The 24,041-nt window shown below is 47.2% G+C and overlaps 1 protein-coding gene across 2 annotated transcripts in view; it reads right to left on the bottom strand.

Annotated features, from left to right (window-relative positions):
* Nucleotides 1-24,041, bottom strand: part of APC2 (APC regulator of WNT signaling pathway 2) — a 95,685-nt gene that overhangs the window by 8,495 nt on the left and 63,149 nt on the right. The window contains exons 10-15 of one of the 2 annotated variants that reach the window (XM_033956760.1): nucleotides 18,043-18,430; nucleotides 16,862-16,957; nucleotides 14,082-14,221; nucleotides 9,799-9,876; nucleotides 3,378-3,494; nucleotides 341-555 (exon numbers count right to left, since the gene is read on the bottom strand). In XM_033956760.1, coding sequence (XP_033812651.1) covers nucleotides 341-555; nucleotides 3,378-3,494; nucleotides 9,799-9,876; nucleotides 14,082-14,221; nucleotides 16,862-16,957; nucleotides 18,043-18,430 — 1,034 coding nt within the window. The remainder of the gene's footprint in view (nucleotides 1-340; nucleotides 556-3,377; nucleotides 3,495-9,798; nucleotides 9,877-14,081; nucleotides 14,222-16,861; nucleotides 16,958-18,042; nucleotides 18,431-24,041) is intronic. The other variant, XM_033956761.1, reaches the window with a different exon arrangement.

Below are 24,041 nucleotides of genomic sequence, written 5' to 3'. Positions count from 1 at the left end.
TGATGAGGCGGGGCAGGAGTGATCTTCCTACACTCCTGCCCCGTGCAGAGCTGTCAAAAAAAATGGCTGCTGTGAGTTCCCGTGATCTCACAAGAGGAGTGTAGGAAGATCGCTCCTGCCCCGCATCACCGCTAGACCACCAGATAAGGTCCAGGATGTAGGAGGGAGGCGGGAGGGAGACGGGGGTGGGTCAGAGTCGGCCCAAAAGTTATTCGTGAATTTTCAATATTTGCAGGCTGGCTCTGCCCCTAACCATCACGAATACAGAGAGGGGAGTGTACTGTGAAATATATCAAGTCTTCCATAACTAGGCAGGCCTGTAAAGAGCCCTAACACAGACCTGTAATCATCTCTGGTAGCAATGAGGCTGGACACATTGCGCAGGATTCCACCTCCACTTTCGATTATAGCCAGTGAATTGCTCTGGCATTTATAGGTTAAGGTACTGACGAGGAAGCCCAGGGCTCCCTCCACCGCACATACAGCTGCTTTGTTCTCCGTGCTGTGAGCTGACAAATTCCAGAGGGCACTCAGAATGCTTTTCAATGTTGATTCCTAGCAAAAAAAATCCAAGAAATAAAATCTCCTAATGACTTCACTTTGGCCTGGAGTCTAAAAGGTACATTGTTTAAAACCAAAGTTGTGGCTGAGGCATGCAGATAATTTTTCTGGGGAAATATTAAGACCAATAACATACAGAAAGTACTTTCACTGTTTCTCTTCTCCCCAGGCAATATTCAGAATTTGCCCTCCAATATTGTGATTTTACCCAGTGACAGATATTGACTTTTGCCACTTCTAGGTACTATTGGTACTAAGAATAATATATTACTGCAGATTTTTGTTACACCACAATTCATACCAAACCAGAATAAAGAAAGTTAAATGAAGAAAGAGGGAGGAGTGAAACCAGGGATTACACTTCAACCTGATTAAGAGAGGACTGGGAGAAGAAGGGGAAAGAAGGAACAAACACTGGCGGGAGAGGGAATACAGGTACAGTACCACAACATTAATGTTTTGAAGAGCCAGGTCTTGATTTCTCACAAATTTAGAGCAGGAGGATTGTTACCCGACAGGAAGATTCCAGAGAGAGGGGCCTATGACAAAGTGATATCCTAGGAGATATCCAGGTAAAGATAAGACAAAGGGAGAAGAGACAATAAAGAACCTTGCAATGACCAGGAAGGCTTGGTAAGTAGGGACGGGTATCGGTGAGGAGTGTATGGTGGACTAGAATGAAAAACTTGTATTTTATCTGGGCAGAGACTGGGCGCCAGTGCTTCAGATGATCATAGTGGTATGCCACTGTCACTTCTGTGATCTCCCTACTGTTCCATGGCTGACCTCTGATCCCTTTCCATCCTTTCTGCCCTCTGGAAAATCTCAGAAGACCTTTACTGAGATAATATCAAAGAAAAAAAATAAGACAATTTAATCATGAATTTATAATATGTATGACATGGGATGCATTATTCAGGTTTTTATCTGCTGTCATTTACTATGTTACTATATCCAGGACTCCTATTCTGGTACAGTATCAGCAAACTGAAGTGATGCTAAAAGGGACAGAATCGTTATGAAGCTGCCTTCCACTGATACAAGAACAGGGAGCCAGAGTTCTGAGATCAGGGAGGTTCCAGTCTCTTTTTTTTTTCTGCTTGTGACCCAATAGAGGTAAAGACAGGACTGAATATCAATGGGGAGAGAGGAGGGTGGAGGGAAGGATAGTAGAGAATGACATGGGGACAAATTTTGACCCATTAATACGTATACTCTCAGGAAAAGGGTCAGTTAAACTCCAATTATATTACCTCTAAATCAGAACCCCATATGGACAACAAACCTCCCCTCTGCAACACTAACAGGCTTTAATCACACACACACAAACCAATCACACAACAGGTAGCAAGGGAAAAAGAAAAGAAAGAAAGGTGTAGAAAAAACCTCAGTTCAGCTTCATCTGGCAAAAAGCTTCACCTTTCAAAGCTAACCCTGTACTCCAAAATACAGAACTAGTAGAAAAAGCTCTATGGTAGCCCTGCAGGGAGATGTTACAAAACACACCGGGACACACAGCCCTCAGTCGTGAAAAAAAAAAAAAAAAGCCTGTTAGTGTTGCAGAGGGGAGGTTTGTTGTCCATATGGGGTTCTGATTTAGAGGTAATATAATTGGACAAATTTTGACCCTCATCCCCATAAACTCTATCCCCGTCCCTGTGAGTTTGGCCCCCATCCCCACCTTGTACCTGCAAGCTCACTCCCTATCCCTGCCCTGTCCCTGCAAGCTCAGTCCCCATTCTCACCCCCCACAAACTCTATCTGATCCCATCTGCACAAACCTCAAATAGTTATGATTTTATATTGAAATCATTTTATTAAAGTATAAAAAGAAACAATATTCTGTACAATTGTCATTTTTTAAACCACAAATAATACAGAACAGGGATCAACATAATCCTTGTCTCCCATCCCCCTCACAAATATCCCCTCCACTATCAAAAAAACTGAACAAGCCAAATGACACAAGAACAAAAGAACTGCCTTACTGGGACAGATCGAAGGTCCATCAAGCCCAGTATCCTGTTTCCAACAGTGGCCAACCCAGGTCTCAAGTACCGTACATACTCGAATATAAATCAAGACCCCCTTTTCCCCCCAAAAAAGGAGGAAACATGGTTGACTTGAATATAAGTCGGGCAGCTTAATATTCAAGTGCCTGCCCTGTCAGGCTCTGCACCCAGCACTTTCCCTGCCAAGCTCTGCACGCAGCCCCCTTCCCTCCCTCTCGTGTCAGGCACTGCACCCAGCTTCCTTCCTGCCAGGCACTGCACCCAGCACTCTTCCCTTCCTCCCGTCAGGCATAGCACCCAGCTCCCTTCCTTCCTTCCCTCTCTCCCCTGTCAGGCTCTACACCCAGCACCCTTCATTCCCTCCCTCCCTCCCCCTTATCAGGTTCTGCACCCAGCACTCTTCCTTCCCTCCCTCCCCTGTCAGGCTCTGAACTCAGCACCCTTCCTTCCTTCCCCCGTCACACTCTACACCCTCCTCCCTCCCAGGCTCTGCACCCTGCCCCCCTCCCTGCCGATTCCCAGTCCGGACATACAAAAGTTCTGGTAGCTGATTTAATGAGGTCAGGCCTAGATATTCAATGCTACGGCCACACATGGTCTGGCATTACATAATTGGGGCTAATTTAGCTGGAGATGAACCGGACTGTCTAAATAAAGCATACAAATGGTGATAGATATGGGGGCTTCACTCACATTTGTGTCAGAATACCAACCCATCATAATGAAGGATCTGTAAGAGCCAGCCCAAAATGCTTGGTAGAAGGGGAATTAACTACATCCACAAACCTAAGAATGGGTTTATACCTTTGTGGCTCGCAGGGCACACTGCATCAATCCGGTCACACTGCCCACCTCACGTAACATCTTCTTACTGTTAAGGTCCGCCCGCCAGGATAGGTTACGTAGAATGCTGGAGACCACCTGCAGAAGAAAGCACAAGGCCTGAGCACCATCGGCTGTATTAATTGCAGAAATAGAGAAATGACTGAGGAAGCCTGGAAATATCAGATCCTCTAAAAATAACATTTTAAAATTAAAAAAAAAAAAAAGTTTTAACTTGGTCTGTCCTTTTAGGAATTGAAGGAATGAGTTATGTTTCTCTCTGGAGCAGTGTCTCCAAATTAGGGTTACCAGACATCTGGAGAAACCTAGATATGTCCTCTTTTTAGAGGATTGTCCAGATGCCTGGAGGGATTTCCAAAACCCAGCAGTTTGTTTGGGTTTTGGACGTCACCAAGCTTGTGACTGTGTCTGGAGGGCCTCTACGCATGTGCAGACGGAGACACAATGACATCACACGCAAGTGTATATGCGCGTGACATCATCGTGTCAAAGTCTGCGCATGTGCAGAGGCTCTCCAGACATAGCCCCGAGCTCAGGGAGGTTCGTATGGGGGCTGGGCTGGGGGGAAGAATGGGGCAGAGCTGGAGATGGAATGGGACAGTGACAGGTGTCCTTTTTTGAAGAGCAAATCTGGCAACCCTACTCCAGATGGGCTACTTTTGCTTGTACCATGACAGTAATGAAAGTCACTCCTAAACCAGGCTATGCAGTGTACAATCTCAGTCACTTAGGGCTCCTTTTACGAAGGCGCGTTAGCGGTTTAACACGCGTAATAGCACACGCTAAACCGCCAGACTCGCTAGCTGCTACCGTCTCCTCTTGAGCAGGCGGTAGTTTTTCGGCCAGTACGGGGGTTAGCGCGTGATGAAAAGTCACGCGCGTTAAACCCGCTAGCGCGGCTTCGTAAAAGGAGCCCCTAAACTTACTTCTAATGCTCTTCTTAATACTTCCATTGTGGCAAAGAGAGCATCCTCCTGGAGTTCATAGGATGTAACATACATAAAGTGCCCTTGGAAATTCTGTATCACCAGGCCAATGGTGCCCAAAACAATTGAAGGACTTATTTCCAAAACCTCCTAAGTCCATATTAGTTGCATTATATTTAGAGGGTCTGATATTCAGACTATAGAAGACATCCGGCTGTGTCCCGTGGTCAGCAGCAAAATCAAAAATTTAATGTTGGTGCCATATCTGGCGACTGGCATTGAATTTCTGGGGGTTTTTTTTGGCTTTTTTGGCCAGCCAAGACATAGCTGGCTAAGCCAATATTCATTGTCTGGCCAGCTAAGTCCTAGCGGCCATAGAGAGACCTGCTTTTTAGGTGGGTCTATCTGGCCACTGAACCGGCTATGTTGCATGACATAGACAGTCACTAGGCTAGCCACTGACCCAGATATTCAGCAGGAGATAGCTATCTATCTTCAGCTGACTATCGGCAGACACTTGGCTAAGTGCTATTTAGCAGGCCAGGACCTGTTCCTGGCTGGCCAAATAATGCTGAATATCGGCCAGGGAGGGTTTTGGAAATAACCAAGACTGGGGATGATAACAATAAATAGTGAGAATGTTTTTAAAAAATCTGTCAATGATGCTGGTTGAAAATTTATGGTGGATATGTACATTGAAAGGAGAGCATGCTTTGCAAAAAAACATGTGCATGATAATTAGCAAGACATCTGGAGGCAGCTGATGGCTCAAGCAGTAAGCTCAAAGAGGAGTTTTATCAGGATGTTAGAATCAGGGAATGGAGAGCTGGACAAAAGACAATTTTGCCTGTAAGGAAAGTCATGTCAGGCAGGAAAGGTTACTTTTCAGGATAAGCTTTATTTGGTGTGGAAAAAGAGCTGGTGAATAAAATTATTTTGCATTTTATTTGGTACAAGAAAAGCAAACTTCTGTGTAGGTGCTGAGAAGAGCAAAGGCTCCTCCAAGTCTACCTGGATAATAATTTTTCATAGACTTTTCATCCAGGAATGTGTTCATATCTCTTTTGAAACTCACTATGTTAGTCACATTGATCACATCATCTGGCTTTAGATTCCACAGATTAATTATGTGCTGAGTGAAAAAAGAGCTTTGTAAATTGATGTTCATTCTGCTGGCCATTCGTTTCATGAACTGTCCTCTTGTTGTTTGAAAGGTTAAAAATTTTTTCCTTATTTAAGCCATTTTACCCCAGTCAGCAAAGGTGGGTTCATAGACAGTAACGCAGAAGACAAAGGCGCGCGCCGAAGAAAAAGACTGTTTTTAGGGGCTGCGACGGGGGTTTTTGTTGGGGAGCCCCTCCACTTTACTTAATACAAATCGTGGGGGCGTTGGGGTGGGTTTGGGGGGTTGTAACCCCCCACATTTTAGTGAAAACGTAACTTTTTCCCTAAAAACAGGGAAAAAGTTAAGTTTTCAGTAAAATGTAGGGGGTTACAACCCCCCAAACCCCCCACAACGCCCCAACGCGGCGCGATCTGTATTAAGTAAAGTGGGGGGGTTCCCCCCACACCGCCCGTTGTAGCCCCTAAAAACAGTCTTTTTCTTTGGCGCGCACCTCCACACTGCGCTCAGTTGTCTGCTCGCGCCTTTGTCCCGGCATGCTTTTGACCTGACACCGCAAAGGTGCCCTTCTCTGAGCCTTTAGTATACTTGCCAGAGTTTTGAATGAATCTCTGAAGTTGTGAGACTAGTGAAGACTTGTTATTAATGAGGGATAAATACATAATCCTCACATGCTGAAATCTCTGACAGCTGTGGGCTACGGGCAATGGGGGGTTGAGAACGGAAGATGCTGAGCAATGGGGGAGCGGAAGGGTTGCCTAGTGCCCACCCATGTTAACTCTGGGCCCACCCAAAATGTCAGGTTTGTATATGCCACTGGAAATCACACTTTGTATTGCCTATTGTATTTGCGCATTTGCCACTTGGTTTTCCTTTTTTGCTGATCTAAATTATTTAAAAAGCTTTGTCTCATATTTTATTCATACTGTTGCTTCCTTCCTTACACAAAGTGGTGAATTCTCATTGAAATGCCTGTCCACGTTTCTGTGCATACTCTGCTGTGCTTCAGCAGCAATTTTCTGAGAAATGCATGAAAGCAATCAAGCAATTCAATAGTAGTTGTCGCATGCCCGTGACACTATCTCCCAGGCTCTTGCAGCTCACTGGCTGCCCTTAGCCAACTGCTGTGTCTTCAAGGGCCTGATGCTAGAGTTCAAATCCCTGCGTGACATAGCTCTGGGCTATGTGACGGCTAAGCTTCCGCCCTATATGCCGAACCGGTCCCTCCGCTCCCAGGATGAAATACGCCTCAAAACACCCCCTGGTCTTGCCCTTCAACTGCAAACCGCCAAATGACGTTCCGACTCCCACTTCATACCGAGCCACTGGAATCGACTGCCCCCGCAGATCAGATTCCTCGAAGAACTCCTCAACTTTAGGAAAGCAATAAAAACATATCTCTTCGCCTAACTCCCCTGTCTTGACCGATGGATTACAAAGAAATGTATATTGGTACTAGAACCCAGTATGTGTCACGTAAAGGAAACTTGTATTGTAAAATCTTGCACTTTACTATGGCAAATCCAACCTGTAAACTGTCTGTGTGCAGTGGTGTAGTAAGGGGGGGTTACATAGAAACATAGAAAATGACAGCAGAAAAGGGCCACAGCCCATCAAGTCTGCCCACCCTAATGACCCACCCTCATAACTTCACCCAGCTAGAGATCACACATACGTATCCCATTTTTTCTTAAAGTCTTGCACGCTGATGGTCTTAATCACCTGCAGTGGAAGTTCATTCCAATGATCGACCACCCTTTCCGTGAAGAAATACTTCCTGGTGTCACCTTGAAATTGCCCTCCCCTTATTTTCAGCGGATGCCCTCTTGTGGTCGAGGGTCCTTTAAGAAGGAAGATATCGTCTTCCACCTCGATACGGCCCGTGATATATTTAAACGTCTCAATCATGTCCCCCCTCTCTCTATGTTCCTCGAGTGAGTATAGCTGCAATTTATTCAGTCTTTCCGCACGTGGGGAGAACGGAGGAAGCTGTGGGAAATTTAGCTGGGAGTTGAGCGGAGACAGCAGAAAGGAGCAGATAGGAGCCGAGAGAGAGGCAGTCTGAGTGTAGAGAGACAACAGTGTGGAGTGGAGAGCGGAGAGGAAAGAGCAAAAAGGAGCTGAGAGAGAGGCAGACTGAGCGGAGAGAGACAACAGTAAGGAGCGGAGAGGAAACATCAGAACAGGCAGAGGGGAAGCAGACCGAGCAGAGTCGAGGGGAAGAAGCGAAAGAACTCTGCTTACCCCCCGACGTTACCAGCTGAACTCCCCCATAAAAGGGGAAGAGCCAATGGCGAGGAGACCAGCTGTTGGAAGTTAGGAGGTACTGTGCAGCTCAGCTAGACCCGAAGCACGTGGGGTGAACGGAGGAAGCTGAGGGAAATTTAGCTGGGAGTTGAGCGGAGACAGCAGAAAGGAGCAGATAGGAGCCGAGAGAGAGGCAGTCTGAGCGTAGAGAGACAACAGTGCGGTCCACCCTGGGCGCTGTCTTGGTGGGGGCGCCAGCACCTGTCCCCCTCTCAATCCTTCTGCTCCTTCCATGCCCCCCCCCCCACACTACTACCATGTGCCCGCCCCCCTTCCCATGCACCTCTTTAACGTTCCCTGCGCGAGCAGCAAGCCCAACCTGCTGCTCGCACCAGCGTCGGCTCTTCCTCTGACTTCACTTCCTGGACCCACGTCTAGGAAGTGACATCGAGGAAGAGCCGACGCTGATGCGAGCAGCAGGTTGGGCTCGCTGCTCGCGCAGGGAATGTTAAAGAGGTATATGGGGAAGGGGTGCGTGCAGCAGGAGGGCATGGGGAAGAAGCAGATGGGGTGGGGGCAGAGAAGGGGGCGCAGGACAGGCGCTACCGCCCTGGGCACCTCTCACCCTTGCTATGCCACTGTCTATGTGTCAAGTTTGGATAAAACGTGTACAGAAAAACTTGCACTGTAAGGATAACTATGGCAAATTGTAACCTGTTAACTGTATACTATGTATGTTTAACCTGTAACCCGTTCTGAGCTCTTTGGGGACAACGGGGTAGAAAACGAAATAAATAAACAAACTACCGGAAATGGATTCTTTTGTTGTGGCATCAAGCTGAGGCTACAGTGTTGTTTAAATTCGGTTGAATCTGCTTTAACGTTTTGTTTGGTATGGCGCCGACTTTTCTGTCCTGCTTTGAATGATATAAACCTAATAGGATTACTCGAGGGCAATATCTATTTGTTCGTCCGACTATTAAATCTTGCCGATACAATAGATTTTTGGATAAATTACTCACTTTTCAGGCAGGTAAATTGAACTTATGGTTAAGTACCATCATTTCTCAGGCCCATTCATATATACCTTTTAGGAAACTGCTAAAAACTGATTTGTTTGATAAATTGTTTGATAATATGTTTTAGAATCCCGATTGGTAAATAGTATATTGTTCTTATAGTGTGTTTATTTTAGTTGATTTTACACTTCTCCCTCCATATTCGCTGTGACAGGGGATTAACAGAACCGCAAATACTGAAAAACCGCGAATAACTTTTTTATATGTTATTTGCTGTTTTCTATTAAAAACCATCCTGAATATGGTGAAACCGCAAATAACATGGTGGGAGACCTGGCCTGTTCCTGAAGGAGAGGCAAAACACGGTGAAGAAAGTGCTGGGAATCGGCAATTTTCTCTGTAAACGCTTGGAATCAGCGATTTCTCTATACAAGCTGATGTAATTTGGGGGGAGGAGCCAGCAAGCTAAAAACCGTGAATAATCGAAACCGCGAATACAGAAGGAGAAGTGTAAAGCATTTTTAAGCAATTGTATTTTACTTACTAATTTTTATTGTATGTGAACCGCCTACAAAAATAAAATTATTATTATTATTATTACTACTCTGTGGAGAAATTAAATGTTCACTTTGTTAAAATTTGAATATCTGGATGTCCGAAGGGGTGGTCCTGGTCCGTGGAGGAAATTTAGGAGAATCTGGGCTCCTGTTTGGGAGGGACTGTCCCATAGAGCCCGAAGTTCGCTTTTGAACTTTTGACACTGGAGTACAGGGGGGGGGTGAAGGATTTGGGGGGGGAGTACTTGGTGTGGGGTTTGGATCCTTTAAGTCTTCGTGAAGGATTAACACGGAAGACCTTATTGGTTCTATTTTCTCACTGTTTGCTGTTGTGTTGTATGTATTTTTGAAAAATTTAATAAAAAATTTAATTAAATAAACTACAATACCTAGCATACATACCTCAGTGAAGCTGGTCTATTCCTACTGACCCTAAATAACCAAGCCCTACTGTCCAGCTCGTCAAGCCAATAATCTCCTCCCCTGTTCTGGACACCCTGGATCACTCACCTGATGCAACTCTTCATTCTCTGATGCCAGATGAGCTACAATGGCATGCATGCAGCCTCGTTTTGCAGACAGAGTTGCCTGTAAAAGGAAAAAGGGTTACAGTATGACCCCGATAGTCAAAAAATTTTAGGCATTTAAATTTAAGTGTCTAGATCTGAATGGCTACAAAATATCCTGGGCTCACTGTCTAAAAACGGTGCAGAGCTGGGACAGTCAGCAGCAAGGCCGGCTTAACCATCAGACGGATGAGGCGGTTGCCTAGGATGGTAGCTGCTTAGAGGTAACAAAGAGCAGCTGCCGTCAAAAGAAAACAATAGTTACACAAATTCAAATAATCATCACCATGTACTCTCACCTCAGTATTTAAAAATATGATGTCTAATTATTCTGTAGTTACAATCAAAGCAGTTTACATATTATAAACAGGTATTTATTTTGTATCAAGTCCCATTCCCTTTCCTAATTATTCATTTTTATACGATTGATCTGAGAGAGATGGTGTTGGGGGATATGATTTAAGTTTATTTATCAAAATCTCAGGGAAGGAGGCCTAGGAGCCTGAAAGGATTTGAAAGAAAGGGGAGGATGGCACTCAAGGCCAAAGGTTTCTCTATAATACCTTTACCCCAGCTCTGGTCAGCACAGTGAATTAAACATTCAGTATTGGTTTCACCCCTGGATGTTAAACTGAGACACCTAAAGACAGGAAGTTCCACTGACTTTCACACAAGGCTCCAGAGTTCAGGGGTTTTCAACCCAGTCCTCCAACCCCAAATGGCTGGGTGTGCCCTGAGGACTGGGTTGAAAACCTCTGCTCCAGACAATCACACAGGCTAGATATCCAAGTGTAGGGTTACCAGACGTCCGGGAAAACCCAACATTCCAACATGTCCTCTTTTCAGATAGGGTTCCAGATTTACCCGGACATGTCCTCTTTTTTAGAGGACTGTCCAGGCGTCCAGATGGCTTTTCAGAACCCGACACTTTGTCCGTGTTTTGAAAAGCTGTAGAGATCAGGGCCAGGTCTGGAATGCATCTGCTCATGCGCGGATGTGATGCATCATGTCGCATCTGCGCATGTGCAGATGCACTCCAGGCTCGGCCTTAAGAGACGAGACTTGCATGGGACTGGGGTAGGGGTGGGCGAAATGGGAGCAGGCAGCACGCATCCTCTTTTTCCAGATGCAAAATCTAGTAACCCTATGGACTACGGGTTTTGGAAAGCCCTGAGCTCCAGACATGTCTGGAGGGCCTTCAACAAGCATGTGCGGATGATGTCACATGCATCCACGCATGATGGAAGCTCTTCAGATGCGGCCTGGAGGTCAGGAACTAAAGAGATGCACTTTCTGGGGGTGGCTAGAGGCAGAACAGGGTGGGGCTGGAGGCGGAATGGGGAGGGTTGGAGGCAGAATAAGGCGGGGATGGGGCAGAATAGGGCGGGGCCATGCATCCAGGTTTTTCCATCGTCAAATATGGTAACCCTATCCAAGTGACTACATTGGTTCCGAATCCAAAATCCATTTTCTTTAATGCCTGTTTCATAAACCCCCAATTAACTCTTATCATAGGCCTTTTTGGCACAAATTGCACACTTTTCAGGCTGTTTTTACTAAGTTAGCAATTCTCTTTATATTATCTTCTGCCTGCCTCCTTAGACTAAAATCATGTGAAAGTCAATGGGTCTTCTTTATAAGTTTCAGTCTGAGTATAGCGTTGCCGTCTATTGTCCCCATCAATTCCATTAATTGTGGAGCCTCTTGCTGAGATAATAAAGCATAATCCAGATATAAAGGTGGGTAAGGTAGGAGATGAATCTCATAAAATAACTATTTTTTTTGCTGATAGTATCATGATGAGTTTGACAAGACCCCAATTAACCTAGTCAGCTGTGATAAGGGAGTGTTTCAAGAGGTTTTTGGCAGTGATGAACGGTCTGTATATGCACAGCTGAGTGCTATTTACTGCACCATGTGGATTTTTTTCAGCACCCAAAGTGCCATTTACTGAATCTAGTTCATAACAGCAGAATACTGTTAAGTTGCATGTATTTCTGCAGCACTTAGGCACTCACATTCTCATCAGCTCTACAGCTGACGTAAGTGCTTGTGTCTAACTGTTAGGCACGTATATACTCAGGCTAGTATTCTATGAGGGGGTCACTGAAAAGTTCTCAGCCCAACCAACAAAGTTGAGGCAGTCGAGGGCTATACACTTAGTCCAGCGATTCCGTTGAAAAAAACACGGAACAAAAAAAAAAAAAGGTAAATAGCTGGACTAAGTGTATAGCCCATGGTGGAGACTGTCCCTACTTTGTTGGCTGTTCTGAGAACTTTTCAGCGGCCCCTCATATAAAGGAAGGTATGCACTTACATTCCTTCAAAAGTAGGCTTCTGCCATGAACCTTCTGTGGGCCTAATTGCAATGTTGTGTGATATTGGCTACTAGTAATTACGTTCTTGCAATAAACTACTTTTTCACTGAAGAGTACCTAGCACAACATGACATGGCAGAGGATGTGGTTGGCATGAGTTGTTCAAGAGTCCTTGAAGTAAGCATCAAGAAATGAAGTTATGCAATATTCACATTGGGGTTGTGTATAAGAGGGATATTTTACCTCTTCACATACCATAAGGTTTTCACTAAGCTTACTCTAAGCAGGTAACTGCAATCAGTAATCAATTACTTTCCTACATGAGTAATCAATTACTGTGATAATTACTTTAAGCTGGGAAATAACTAGTAACTGTAATTAATTACTTTTGAAGGGTAATTAGCACAACACTGACTAATTGTAGATGCTCTACTAAAGAATCAGGACTGGCTTAACCTATGGACCAGGTGAGGCTCTGGCCCAGAGCACCAGCGCTAAAGAGTATCATAATGCCTGGGACCATGACATCACTGGACCTCCTTCCTCATGGTAGCTGGCCTATGAAGCTGCATCCTGCCAGAACCAGGCAGTAGCGCAGGAGAAGGGAGAAGGAGGGAACTGACAGGGGTGGGGCATGGACCAGGCAGGGTGAGGCATGACCAGAGGCAGGCCAGGGGTTGGGGAGTTGTCATCTCCTGAGCCGGTTCTGTATAGAATTGCCTTTTAAAATCATTTTGGCAGATGGTATGGTCAAAAGGAGGGAGGGAGGCAAATTTTGCTGTTAGCCCCAATGTGATTCAGCCCAGACTTCCTGTATGGGGAGAATGTGGGAGTTTATGGAAGATGGGAAAGAATAGAGTTGAGTACATTTAGTCAATGTATTAAGGACCACAGTTTTTTGACTTTTAGTGAATTGAAGAATGAGCTTGGGTTGGCAACTGAAGATTTCTTTCGTCATACAAGTACATTATCTCTAATGGAGAGAGGATTTGTAATGAGAAGAGGAGGGCCTACTATGATGAATTAAGAGGAGTAATTTCTAGTTTTACTTTTGTTTGGGGGAAGTAGAGATTTTAAAAATGTGAATATATCAGGTATTTGGGCTGTGAACTTAGTGAGAAACAATGTATTAGGATATTTGATCAAGTGAACTGTTCTTCAGTGTCAGCTTTGCTTAAAGAGAACTTTTATAGTGTCTTTTTCAGGTGGTATTTGATCCCTTACCTATAGGTTTAAGGTAATATTTATTGATATTTTAATTTTCTGTTATGTGTCTTAACAATACCAATAAAAATTATTTTTAAAAAAGAAAGGAACTTCCCCGAACTTGCCAGACCCTGGCTTTTCATGTGTTCTGCTGGCGGCATGGTGGAAGCAGGTTCACCCACCAACTAGATAGCACTTTCTTGGAAAACTAGATTTTATTTTTCGTATGTCCAAACTGACAGCTTTGATGCATAATCGCCTATCTCTTTTCTTTAAGACTTGGGACCCCTACATTAAGTGGACATCTTGTCCTCAGTAGTCTCACCCTGATGTTGCTTTGAGGTGTGTTTTGTTTTACACACACGCTTCTTCCTTGTGGGTATGGCTTGATTGTGGGGTGGGGGGAGGGTAGTCCACTGGGTTGGAATGTATAGCGTTGTAACGAAAAATCCTGGTATGACTGTTTGCTTCTGTGGAACTGTGAAGCTGATGTTTTTGTGACTTGGCAGATTTTGTTCTTATGAATTTGAGGCCCTGATATGTTTTGTTATTATCTTTGCATTTATTCAATAAACTCTTTGAAAACTTTAAAAAAAAAGGAGACACATAGATTTGTTTTCTAACTAAAGCACCACATTGAGTATTGGATATTTCAATACTAGGATATCTGAGTTTCACATATACACCAGCAGTCCAGCCCTACCTTGTTAACCACATCTCCAAAAGTGAGGTTGGTGAGGGCCATGCCTGCATAGCGCCTCAAAGCAAGGTTAAAAGGGTCATTTGTCATCTTGTGCATCTCATAATCAACCTGTAAGAGCTCAGCAATGGCCTGTAATCCTCCTGCATAAACAGACAAAAATTTTAAAATGAACTTAACTGGAAGCACTACAATTAGCTCTTGTGACCTATCCAGCAATGTTTGTACAGGATATCTGACTGAGAGAAGCCGCGGTAAATGCACCAAAGCCCATTCAATTCCTATGGGCTTCGGTTCATTTACCGTGGCAGCATCGCTACCGCAGCTTTGTAAAAAGGGGGTCTGAGCCACAGTAAGTATATCTGTGTAATACACCCAGCTCACTCCTACATATAATGCAGTGAACATCACTCCACTGGCTTACCCACATTACTGTCCAGGAACCTTCAATATAAAATCAGAATTATGTTCCCTTAAAACTAATCTTCCAGCTGATCATTTTGATTATTAGAAGGACTTAAGAGATGTCACTCAAAGCAGCTCAGTATCTCATTGCCACCTAAGATTTATACATCAGATCTACAACAATTTATACGTCAGTTCTACAACTTCTTTCTTTAAACTTAATCTCAATAATTTATTTTTCAATGAAAACTTATTTCATGTAGCTTTTAAATCCAATTCGGCCAGGGGACTTCTTTGCTGACATGAATCATCTTTTGCATTCAAGGTGCTTCAAGGACTGTCCCCTTTTTTAGCCTTTGGTATCCCTCTGTCATACATGAGGAAGCAAAGCTGGAAAAAGAAACTTAGCATGTCAGAGGGATGGCATTACTACTGGTACTACCATGTTTCCCCGAAAATAAGCCCTACCCCGAAAATAAGCCCTAGCATGATTTTTGGGGTAGGTCTTAATATAAGCCCTAGCCCAAAAATAAACTCTAGTCCCGGGATTTGCCGGCAGCAGCACTTCCTCCGCCCCCCGTCCCCACTGTGCCGAACCCCCATCCTTCCCTCCCTCCCATCCGAACCCCGCCGACCGCAATCAAGCCCTACATACCTCCCTAAGCAGCGTCGGGCCGGCAGCACTCTAAACAGGCTGCTTTGGCTTTCTCCGCCCATGAATTCACTCTGCCGCGTTACAGATGATGTCATCAGTAACGCGGCAGAGTGAATTCATGGGCAGACAAGGCCGAAGCAGCCTGTTTAGAGTGCTGCCGGCCCAATGTTGCTTAGGGAGGTATGTAGGGCTCGCTCATGGTCGGTGGGGTTCGGATGGGAGGGAGGGAAGGATGGGGATTTGGCTGCGCGGCGGGGGAGGTGGGGGTGTGCTTGCAGAAGGGTCCTGCTGCACGAGGGAGGGAAGGGAAGCTGGGCAAGGGTCCTGCTACACGAGGGATAGGAGAGAGGAAAGGATAGAAGTTGAGCAAAGGGCCTGCTGCATGAGCGATGGGAGGGAAGGATAGAAGCTGGGCAAGCATCCTGCTGCATGAGGGATGGAAGGGAGGGAGGGAAGGATAGAAACTGGGTAAGGGTTCTGCTGCATGGGGATGGGAGGGAGGGGAGGAAAGGTGCTGCACATGTGGGGGAGAGAAAGGAAAGAGGAAGAATTGGGGTGAAGGAGAGGAAGGGAGAGATGATCATGTACATACCCCGAAAATAAGAGCTAATGTGTTTTTTGGGACCAAAATTAATATAAGGCACTCTTATTTTCAGGGAAACACGGTACCACTAAGGCTCAGTCTTCCATACTACTAGAGGTCATGGTGGCCATTTTACAAATTGACCCACCAGGGGCAGGAGTGAGTGAAGTTCACACCTGCTTGGTCTACCCCAGGGGTAGGCAATTCTAGTCCTCGAGAGCCGGAGCCAGGTCAGGTTTTCAGGATATCCACAATGAATATGTACGAGATGGATTTGCATGCACTGCCTCCTTGAGATGCAAATCTTTCTCATGCATATTTATTGTGGATACCCTGAAAACCTGACCTGGCTCCGGCTCTTGAGGACTGGAATATTCTACCCCTGGTCTACCCCAACAAATCACCAGGGATGTTCTTAGTGGGTATAATGCCTGGAGAAGTCTGCTGTAGTGGGGGGGTGCCTTTCTGTGCTAATTACACCTTCCACAACTTGGTTTAGAGTTGTAGGTACCTCTCTGAACAGATTATTTCCCTCTTCTCCATGTATTTGTTTAGGGTCATAACTGCCACTGTGTACATTACCTTCTTTCCCCTTGTTTAGGATCATAATATGCACTCTGTGCAAATTACTACCCCCCCCCCATACACACACACCTTTCTCCTTAGATGTGCAAAAAGGGCCTAACATTTTTAATAAACCACAGATGGCATAAGGCACTTTTGGACACCTTAGGTACTTGTGAATCTGATTCTAGAAATACTCCTAGATTATGAATGCCCCTCTTCAGAGGGAGGAGGAAAGCCATAATCCTTGGTTAGGGTTACTAGACGTCCGGATTTCCCCGGACATGTCCTCTTTTTGAGGACATGTCTGGGGGTTCGGACTGCTTTTCAAAACCCGGCACTATGTCTGGGTTTTGAAAAGCTTCTCAACATAATCGCGTTGGGAAGGAGCATCCACATATGCACGGATGACGTCTGGGGGCGAGGCTGGGGGTGGGTGGAACAGGACGGGAAAGAGGCAGAACTGGGCGGTCCTGGGGGCAAGGGTAACCCTATCCTCGGTTTGATCGTTCATGGCATGTGCATTTAACAGACCCACCCCATTGACAGTGTGTGTTGATGTGTAGAGTAACATACCTAACTCATTCATCGCTTGTCTGTACGCCTCATCAAACGAAAGCTTCATCACAGCACAAGTGGCCTGGCAGATCTGTGGCTCAATAGATACTGGTACTGCAAGAAAAAAAAGGAAAAAACATTTAGAAGCTGACGCAGTAGGCTGCCACTACTTTGCATTCACCCTTGCCACTAATAATTTAAATATGACTGCACACACAATGAGACGGAGCTCTTAGGAGTAAAGTTAGAGGGCAACCAAAACTGTTTTGTTCGATTTCAGTTGAAACCAAATCTGCAGACAAAACTGACTGTTACCACAGGAAGTCACAGCAGCTATTTTGACTGCAGAGCCGGCGTGGGTAGAAGCAACTGGGAATTGGTTGTTAGGAGTAGGTCCTGCTTTTGTTTGGGGGAAAGAGACTGGGGCTACTTTCGTTTGGGAGGAAGGGGAGTTTTGCTTTCAGCTGAAGATGCACTGGCATTTTTGGCTGAAACTGAAACATGGCCAAATTTTAATTTCAGGCCGGTTTTAACACCAAAACTGAAGTGCAGTCATCTAGTGTACTGTATGTATGCATTTATGTCTTGAATTTGATGCACCACATATAAAACCAAAGTACCTATGCAGTTTACAGTAAATAAGATTGTACAAGGGAGAATGTGAACAATACAGATACTGCAATAATAAGGGGGGTCTGCATTCTCTCATACCAATAAACAGTGATGTAGTGAGGGTAGGAGGTGCCCGGGATGGTAGTGCTCCCCCCCATTGCCCCTCTCTCCACCTCCTCGCTCCTTCTGTGCCACCCCCATTCTGAACCCCCCACGCCACACTCACGCCCTCCCTTCCCAACTCCGTACCTCTTTAAATCTTCGCCAGCATGAATACCTTCTCCGGCCTGCTGCTTGCGCCAGCGTTGGCTTTCCCTCCGATGTCACTTCCTGACCCAGCGACCTGTAAGTGATTTCAGAGGGAGCCAGGCTGGCATGAACGGTAGGTCAGAGTAGTTGCTCACACTGGCAAAGATTTAAAGAGGTATGGGGGGCACGAACATGGTGTGGTGGGGGCAGAGAAGTGCCGGCACCCCCACCAAGATGACACCCGGGGCAGTCTGCCCCCCTGCCACTCCCCTTACTACGCCACTGCCAATATAGATTCTCCCATCCCATACTCTCCTTGTAACTTTCTGAGTGCATACCAGAACTTGCATCAAGGCCTTTCCCATCTCTGCTGTCTTTATTCTGCATCTCCAGCCAGTCCCAGCAAGTCTCTGAGTATGAGCGAATCTGTTCCAACACATGCAGAACTCGCATCTCCTTCTTGGCTTGTCCTTCGTCTGGCTGTGAGAAGATGATATTGTGTAAAGCTGCATTGGCATGCATGCGGGAATCCTTGCTGCTGCTTCCTCCAGTGACTGTGACATCTCGGTCTGTGTCATGCAAGATTTGGATCAGAAATGGGAGACAACCAGATTTTCGCATGGCGATACAGCTGTCCTGGGAGCTGGACATTGCCAGCAGTGTACGAGACATCTCATCCTTATCACGTGTTGCTAACATGGACAAGAGCCAGAACACAACCTCCACCTGCAGATCACAAGACAACATCTTTCTGTTTAATTAAGGATTCTGTGTATTTTCATTGTATAGAATCCGATGGTGTACCTAGAAGGTAATTTTTGGATAGGCCAATGGGCAGAATGGGTGAGCATGATGCATTCTCCTAGGACAAGCAGGATGAGTCAGCCACATATGGGTGTTGTCCCAACACCTCCCAATTTGCAGATAAGCTCTCCAATAGCTCAGAGAGATTTTTTTATTTTTTTTTCTCTGAGCATGTGCAGTGCCCGGGCCCCACTGGGCATGCCCGAGCCCTACCCATTTCCCCCTGCTTCCCCCTAATCCCCAGTCTTTAGTTTCCGCCCGTTCCCATCGGTCGGATTTTTCTACAGCTCTCCATTACAACTTTTCTACTCAACTTGAAGATGCCTGAATCATCTAAAGAAACAACTGGGATGCAGGAGGAGGATGAACACACTGGATCCTCATGAATTGTGCGCCCACTGATTGGATCCGGCGCTCGAGGTTTCCGTGTGGCTTGCATTGTGCGCACATGTCACCACGTGCACGCAAGCTAAGGAAGAGGGCACTGAGAGACTTCATGAAGAGAAGTGAGGCCCGAGAATCTTCCTCCAGCAGCCATCCTCATCGGAGCGTAGCAGCGGGGGATCCACAGACGAATCCGGTGAGGAGCCTCCAGGACATCCTGGCTCAGTCAACCCCCCCGACTGCAACTTGCCCGGTCGAGAAATCTCTCCCGGAAGTCCTGCATGCTGTCGCTAGCCGCCAGCCCCTGCAGGAAGCCGATAGGAGTCTCACCAGACCGAGAGATCTCTCTAGGAGTTCCTGCATGTTGCTGCTTACAGCCAGCCTCCGCAGGGCATGAAGAGAAGTGAGGCCCGAGAATCTTCCTCCAGCAGCCATCCTCATCAGAATGCAGCAGCGGGGGATCCACATGCTACAGTGGCAAGGAGCCTCCAGGATGCCCTGGCTCAGCTAATCCCCCCGCCTGCACTTGGCCCGGTAGAGAAATATCTCCCGGAGTCCCTTCATGTTGCCGCTTAGAACCAGCCTCTGCAGAGCAGCCGATAGGAGTCTCGCCAGACCGAGAGATCTCTCCCGGAATCCCTGCATGTTGCCACGCAGCCATCCTCTGCAGGGCAGCCGATAGGAGTCTTGCATGCTGCAGTGTAAATCCACAGCCTCTGCAAGCAACAGATCGGGGCTTTCACCCTCCAGACGGCATGCTGCCTCTTACAGCCAGCCTCTGAAGGGAGCCGATTGGGGTTCAAAGGTAAGTCCTATCTGCTTGTTTTTGGGAAAACCTCTGATAATCTGTTGCAGCCCCGAGGGCTCTGCCCCACCCTCCTCCCAATTTGAATTTAAGGAGAAAGAATCTCCCATGCTTCTTTCCCTTGGAGGGGACCTGCAGACCTCTCCCCCCAGAAGGAGACATGCTGCCCCAGAGTTCAGCTTATAAAGGACATGCTGAAAAAAAAACAAAAAAAACAACAACTGGATGTTTCTTTCCCTCTTGGGGTCCTGCAGAGTCTACAATTCACACCTTTCCCACCCCGCCCCCCTCCCCCTCTCAGGTTGGGAACGAGGAGTCTGCCTTTCTCAGCAGGGTGCTGATATCTTCAGAGATGCGGCATGTCAGACCATGCCTCTCCAAGGGTGGGGGTTTGAAAATCCTCTGTCTAAAAAGCTGTTTGCTCTTCATAAAACCTAGGCAGAGTGCTTTTCCAGCTAGTATGAGGGACTCTGTACTATTCATGATTTCTATAGCACTGAAAGGCATATGCAGCGCTGTACAGTTTAATATACAATAGGCAGTACAGCAGCAGAAGCCCACTCAAGAGGCATTATCACTCCTCTTTCTCTGCCTCCAGGCACAGTGGGAAACGCAGCCAGGTGCACTGGCACAGATGAAGGGGTGCATCCTGCCCCTTCTCTGCAGGCTCTCCCCCCCTCTCAAGAAGGACAGAGAAGGGCGGTGGGGTACATGGAGCCACCCAACCAGTCAAGTGGAGCAGCACATGAACCTGCGAACCACCAGGGGTGGGACCAGCAGCCACAGTTAATCCTCCTGCTGACCCACTACTCTCTCAGCGGGCTACACTCCCCACTATGTCCCCCTTTAGAGGGAGCCACGCACAACAACATGGCGCGGTTCAGCGGCATGCCATGCACACAAGCAACGGAGGAACAAGCTACACACCAGCCTCCAGCCACGCCCCGAGTCACCACCCACAAAAATAAATAAATATTTCCTAAAAAAAAACAAACAAAAAAAACCCCCAACAAACGAGGACTCACCCCAAGTCCCTCCAGAAACTCACAGCCTTTCTCAAGATCCACGTGGGTGGACAACAAGTACCCAAGACAGAGTACTACAAGGCCTGAACTACCAGTACCAGTACTTCACGCAGGCAGTGGCGATTCCAGTCCACAAGAACCTCCTGGACTGCAGAGACGAGATTTGGCTGACTCCCTCCTCAGGGCAACCAACATCAAGGAGACTGGGATTGAAGTACCAGATCTTTCCAGCCCAGGGATTCGACAACCCGCAGCAGCCATACATGGACATTGCGGTAGCTTAAGAGAAACAGGGCAGCACGACCCCCCCCCCTCCAACCCCCGTCAGGGAAGGACCTGAAAAACCCTGGTTTCCACGGGGAAAAAGACCTTCGAGGGCGCAATGCTGAGCGCACGAATTGCTGCGCTTCAGTTCCAGATGCGGCTTTATCAGGAGGCCAGTGAGAGGAAATAAATAAATTAAATAAAATAGAGACTCCAGCTCACAACTGAGCCAGTCCATACTGGCAGCAGTCTGTGCCCCAGCGCTCGCAACAGTAACATAACTGCTACGCAAACAAGCACCGCCCGAGGGGCAGGGGCATCCAAGGGCAGCTCTCTCCCCAAGACAAAAACAGAACCTTGACCACCCTCCGGCCCAGCAGGATCAGATTGTCTGCGAAGGCTTGGCCCAGGATCACCATCGACCAGTGGGCCCTCAGCATCATCAAGCAGGGATTCCGAATTCGTCTCCACTCCCGCCCCCCCCCCCCCAGTGGGCGGGGCACCCTCCATCTGACGACCCAACTTTCCTGCAGCAAGGAGAGGACCTGCTTCGGCAGAATCAATAGAGGCGGTAACGAACAGAGGAGATCACCAAGGGGTTTCTACTCCAGGAACCCCCGCGCCACCATGGACAAGGACAACGCTCGTCCCTGGATCTCTGTAAGCTCAACAGATGCATACACAAGGTCCAGATGCACTCTCTGGGTACAGTCTTGGCCCTGTTACAGCCCGAGTATTGGCTAGTATCCCATGCACCCAGCCCACAGGAGGCATCGTCGCTTCTAAAGCCAAGACAGACGCCTCCAGTACAAGGTCCTGCCCTTTGGACTCTCAACGGCTCCAAGAGTGTTCACAAAGTGCGTGGCAGTGGCACATCCTCGCCTTCAAGGGGTGCGCGTCCTATCTTATCTCGACAGCTGGCAGCCCCGTCAACCACCATAACCCTCCTCCAAGAACTGGGGTTCCTCATCAACTACATGAAACCCCACCTGAAACCCACCCAGGGGATATCGTTCATCTGGGCAGTCATCGACACCACGCAGACCAAGGCCGTCCTATGGGACTACCAGATCGACGCCATGACATCCCTGGCCCAGTGCATCCCTGCCAGCAGCTCATCGTCAGCACGCTCCGGTCTTTGTTGTGCAGCACACCAGACTACTCATGTGATCCCTGAAAGGGCACCTCAGACGTCACTGGGACCAGTGTACCCAACCTCTGACCATCCACCCACTGGAGCTCAGGGCCTTAGGGAATGCCCTCGAAACCTTCAAACAGGCAGGGCAGTCCTCACCCAAACAGAAAACCAGGTGGCCTCGCACTATATCAGCAAACAGGGAGGGACAGGGTCAACCTCGCTATGCAAGGAAGCTTGCCACATGTGGGAGTTCTCCAACTCCATTCAATGCACCATCCAGGCAACTTACCTCCTGTGGGAGCAGAACGACCTAGCAGAAAGACTCAGCCACCAGCTGGATCCCGATGAGTGGTGTCTCAACCCAGCGGCGATGAAGAAGATCTTCAGCACCTGGGGCACACCGAGCATCGACCTGTTTGCAACCAAACCGAACTCAAAATACTCAACCTTCTGCGCAAAGAGATCAACCCATCGCCATCTCAGCCCCGACGGTCTGTCTGTGAGTTGGAACACCCTAAGTCCTGCAGAAGATTCTTCAGGACAGAGCAACGGTGATCATGATTGCCCTGATCGGGCTCCTGCAACCATGGTTCCCGTTCCAGCAAGGGATAGCGGTTCACCCACCTCTCCCCGCTCCAGATCAGTGCAGTTCTCATTACCCCCTCCACCACGACCTGCGTTCCTTAGCCCTGACCGCATGGATGATGAGAGGATGAACCTACCACAAGACGTGGAGCATACTCTTATGGCAGCCAGAAGACCTTCAACCAGAAAACGCTATGGGTTGAAAGGGAGAAGGTTCCGCTACCAGTGCACAGACACGCAGCGAGACCCCTACAACTGCCCCATACCGGACATCCTGCAGTACATACTGAGCTTATCTCAGGGGGACCTAAAATCCACTTCCATCAAGGTCCACCTAAGTGCAATCACGGCATACCACGCTGGCCTAGACAGCAAACCAGTGTCGAGGCATCCAGTAATCACAAAATTTCATGAACATAAGAACATAAGAACATAAGAAGTTGCCTCCGCTGGGTCAGACACGAGGTCCATCGTGCCCAGCAGTCCGCACCCGCGGCGGCCCATCAGGCCCATGACCTGTAATGTGATCCTTCTCTAATCTCTTTTATCCTTCTATCTATACTCTGTCTAAAACCTATCTTTACCCCTATTTGTATCCTTCAATCCCCCTATCGTTCAGGAATTTATCCAAACCTTCCTTGAACCCCTGTAGTGTACTCTGTCCTATCACAACCTCCGGAAGCGCATTCCAGGTGTCCACCACCCTCTGTGTAAAGAAGAACTTCCTAGAATTGGTTCTAAAATTGTTCCCTTTCAGCTTCTCTGAGTGCCCCCTGGTGCTTGTGGTTCCCAATAATCTGAAGAATCTGTCCCTTTCCACCCTCTCTATGCCCTTCATGATCTTGAAAGTCTCTATCATGTCTCCTCTGAGTCTCCTCTTTTCAAGGGAGAAGAGCCCCAGCCTTCCCAACCTGTCTGTGTATGAAAGGTTTTCCATACCTGTTATCATTTTCGTCGCTCTTCTCTGGACCCTTTCAAGTATCGCCATGTCCTTCTTGAGGTACGGTGACCAATACTGGACACAGTACTCCAGATGCGGACGAACCATCGCACGATACAGCGGCATGATGACTTCCTTCTTCCTGGTCGTAATGCCCTTCTTAATAATACCCAACATTCTGTTTGCTTTCTTGGAGGCCGCTGCACATTGTGCCGTTGGTTTCATTGTAGTATCTACCAGTACACCCAAGTCTTTTTCAAGATTACTATCCCCTAGCACTGACCCCCCCATTTTGTAGCTGAACATCGGGGTTTTTTTTCCTAAATGCATGACCTTGCATTTCTCTATATTAAAGCGTATTTGCCATTTGCTTGCCCACTCCTCCAGTCCCT

Source organism: Geotrypetes seraphini, chromosome 8 (assembly GCF_902459505.1).
Source record: "Geotrypetes seraphini chromosome 8, aGeoSer1.1, whole genome shotgun sequence".
In the NCBI taxonomy this organism is placed as follows: domain Eukaryota; kingdom Metazoa; phylum Chordata; class Amphibia; order Gymnophiona; family Dermophiidae; genus Geotrypetes; species Geotrypetes seraphini.
Note: the sequence above shows the minus strand (reverse complement) of the source record. Positions and strands in the feature narration are given on the sequence as shown.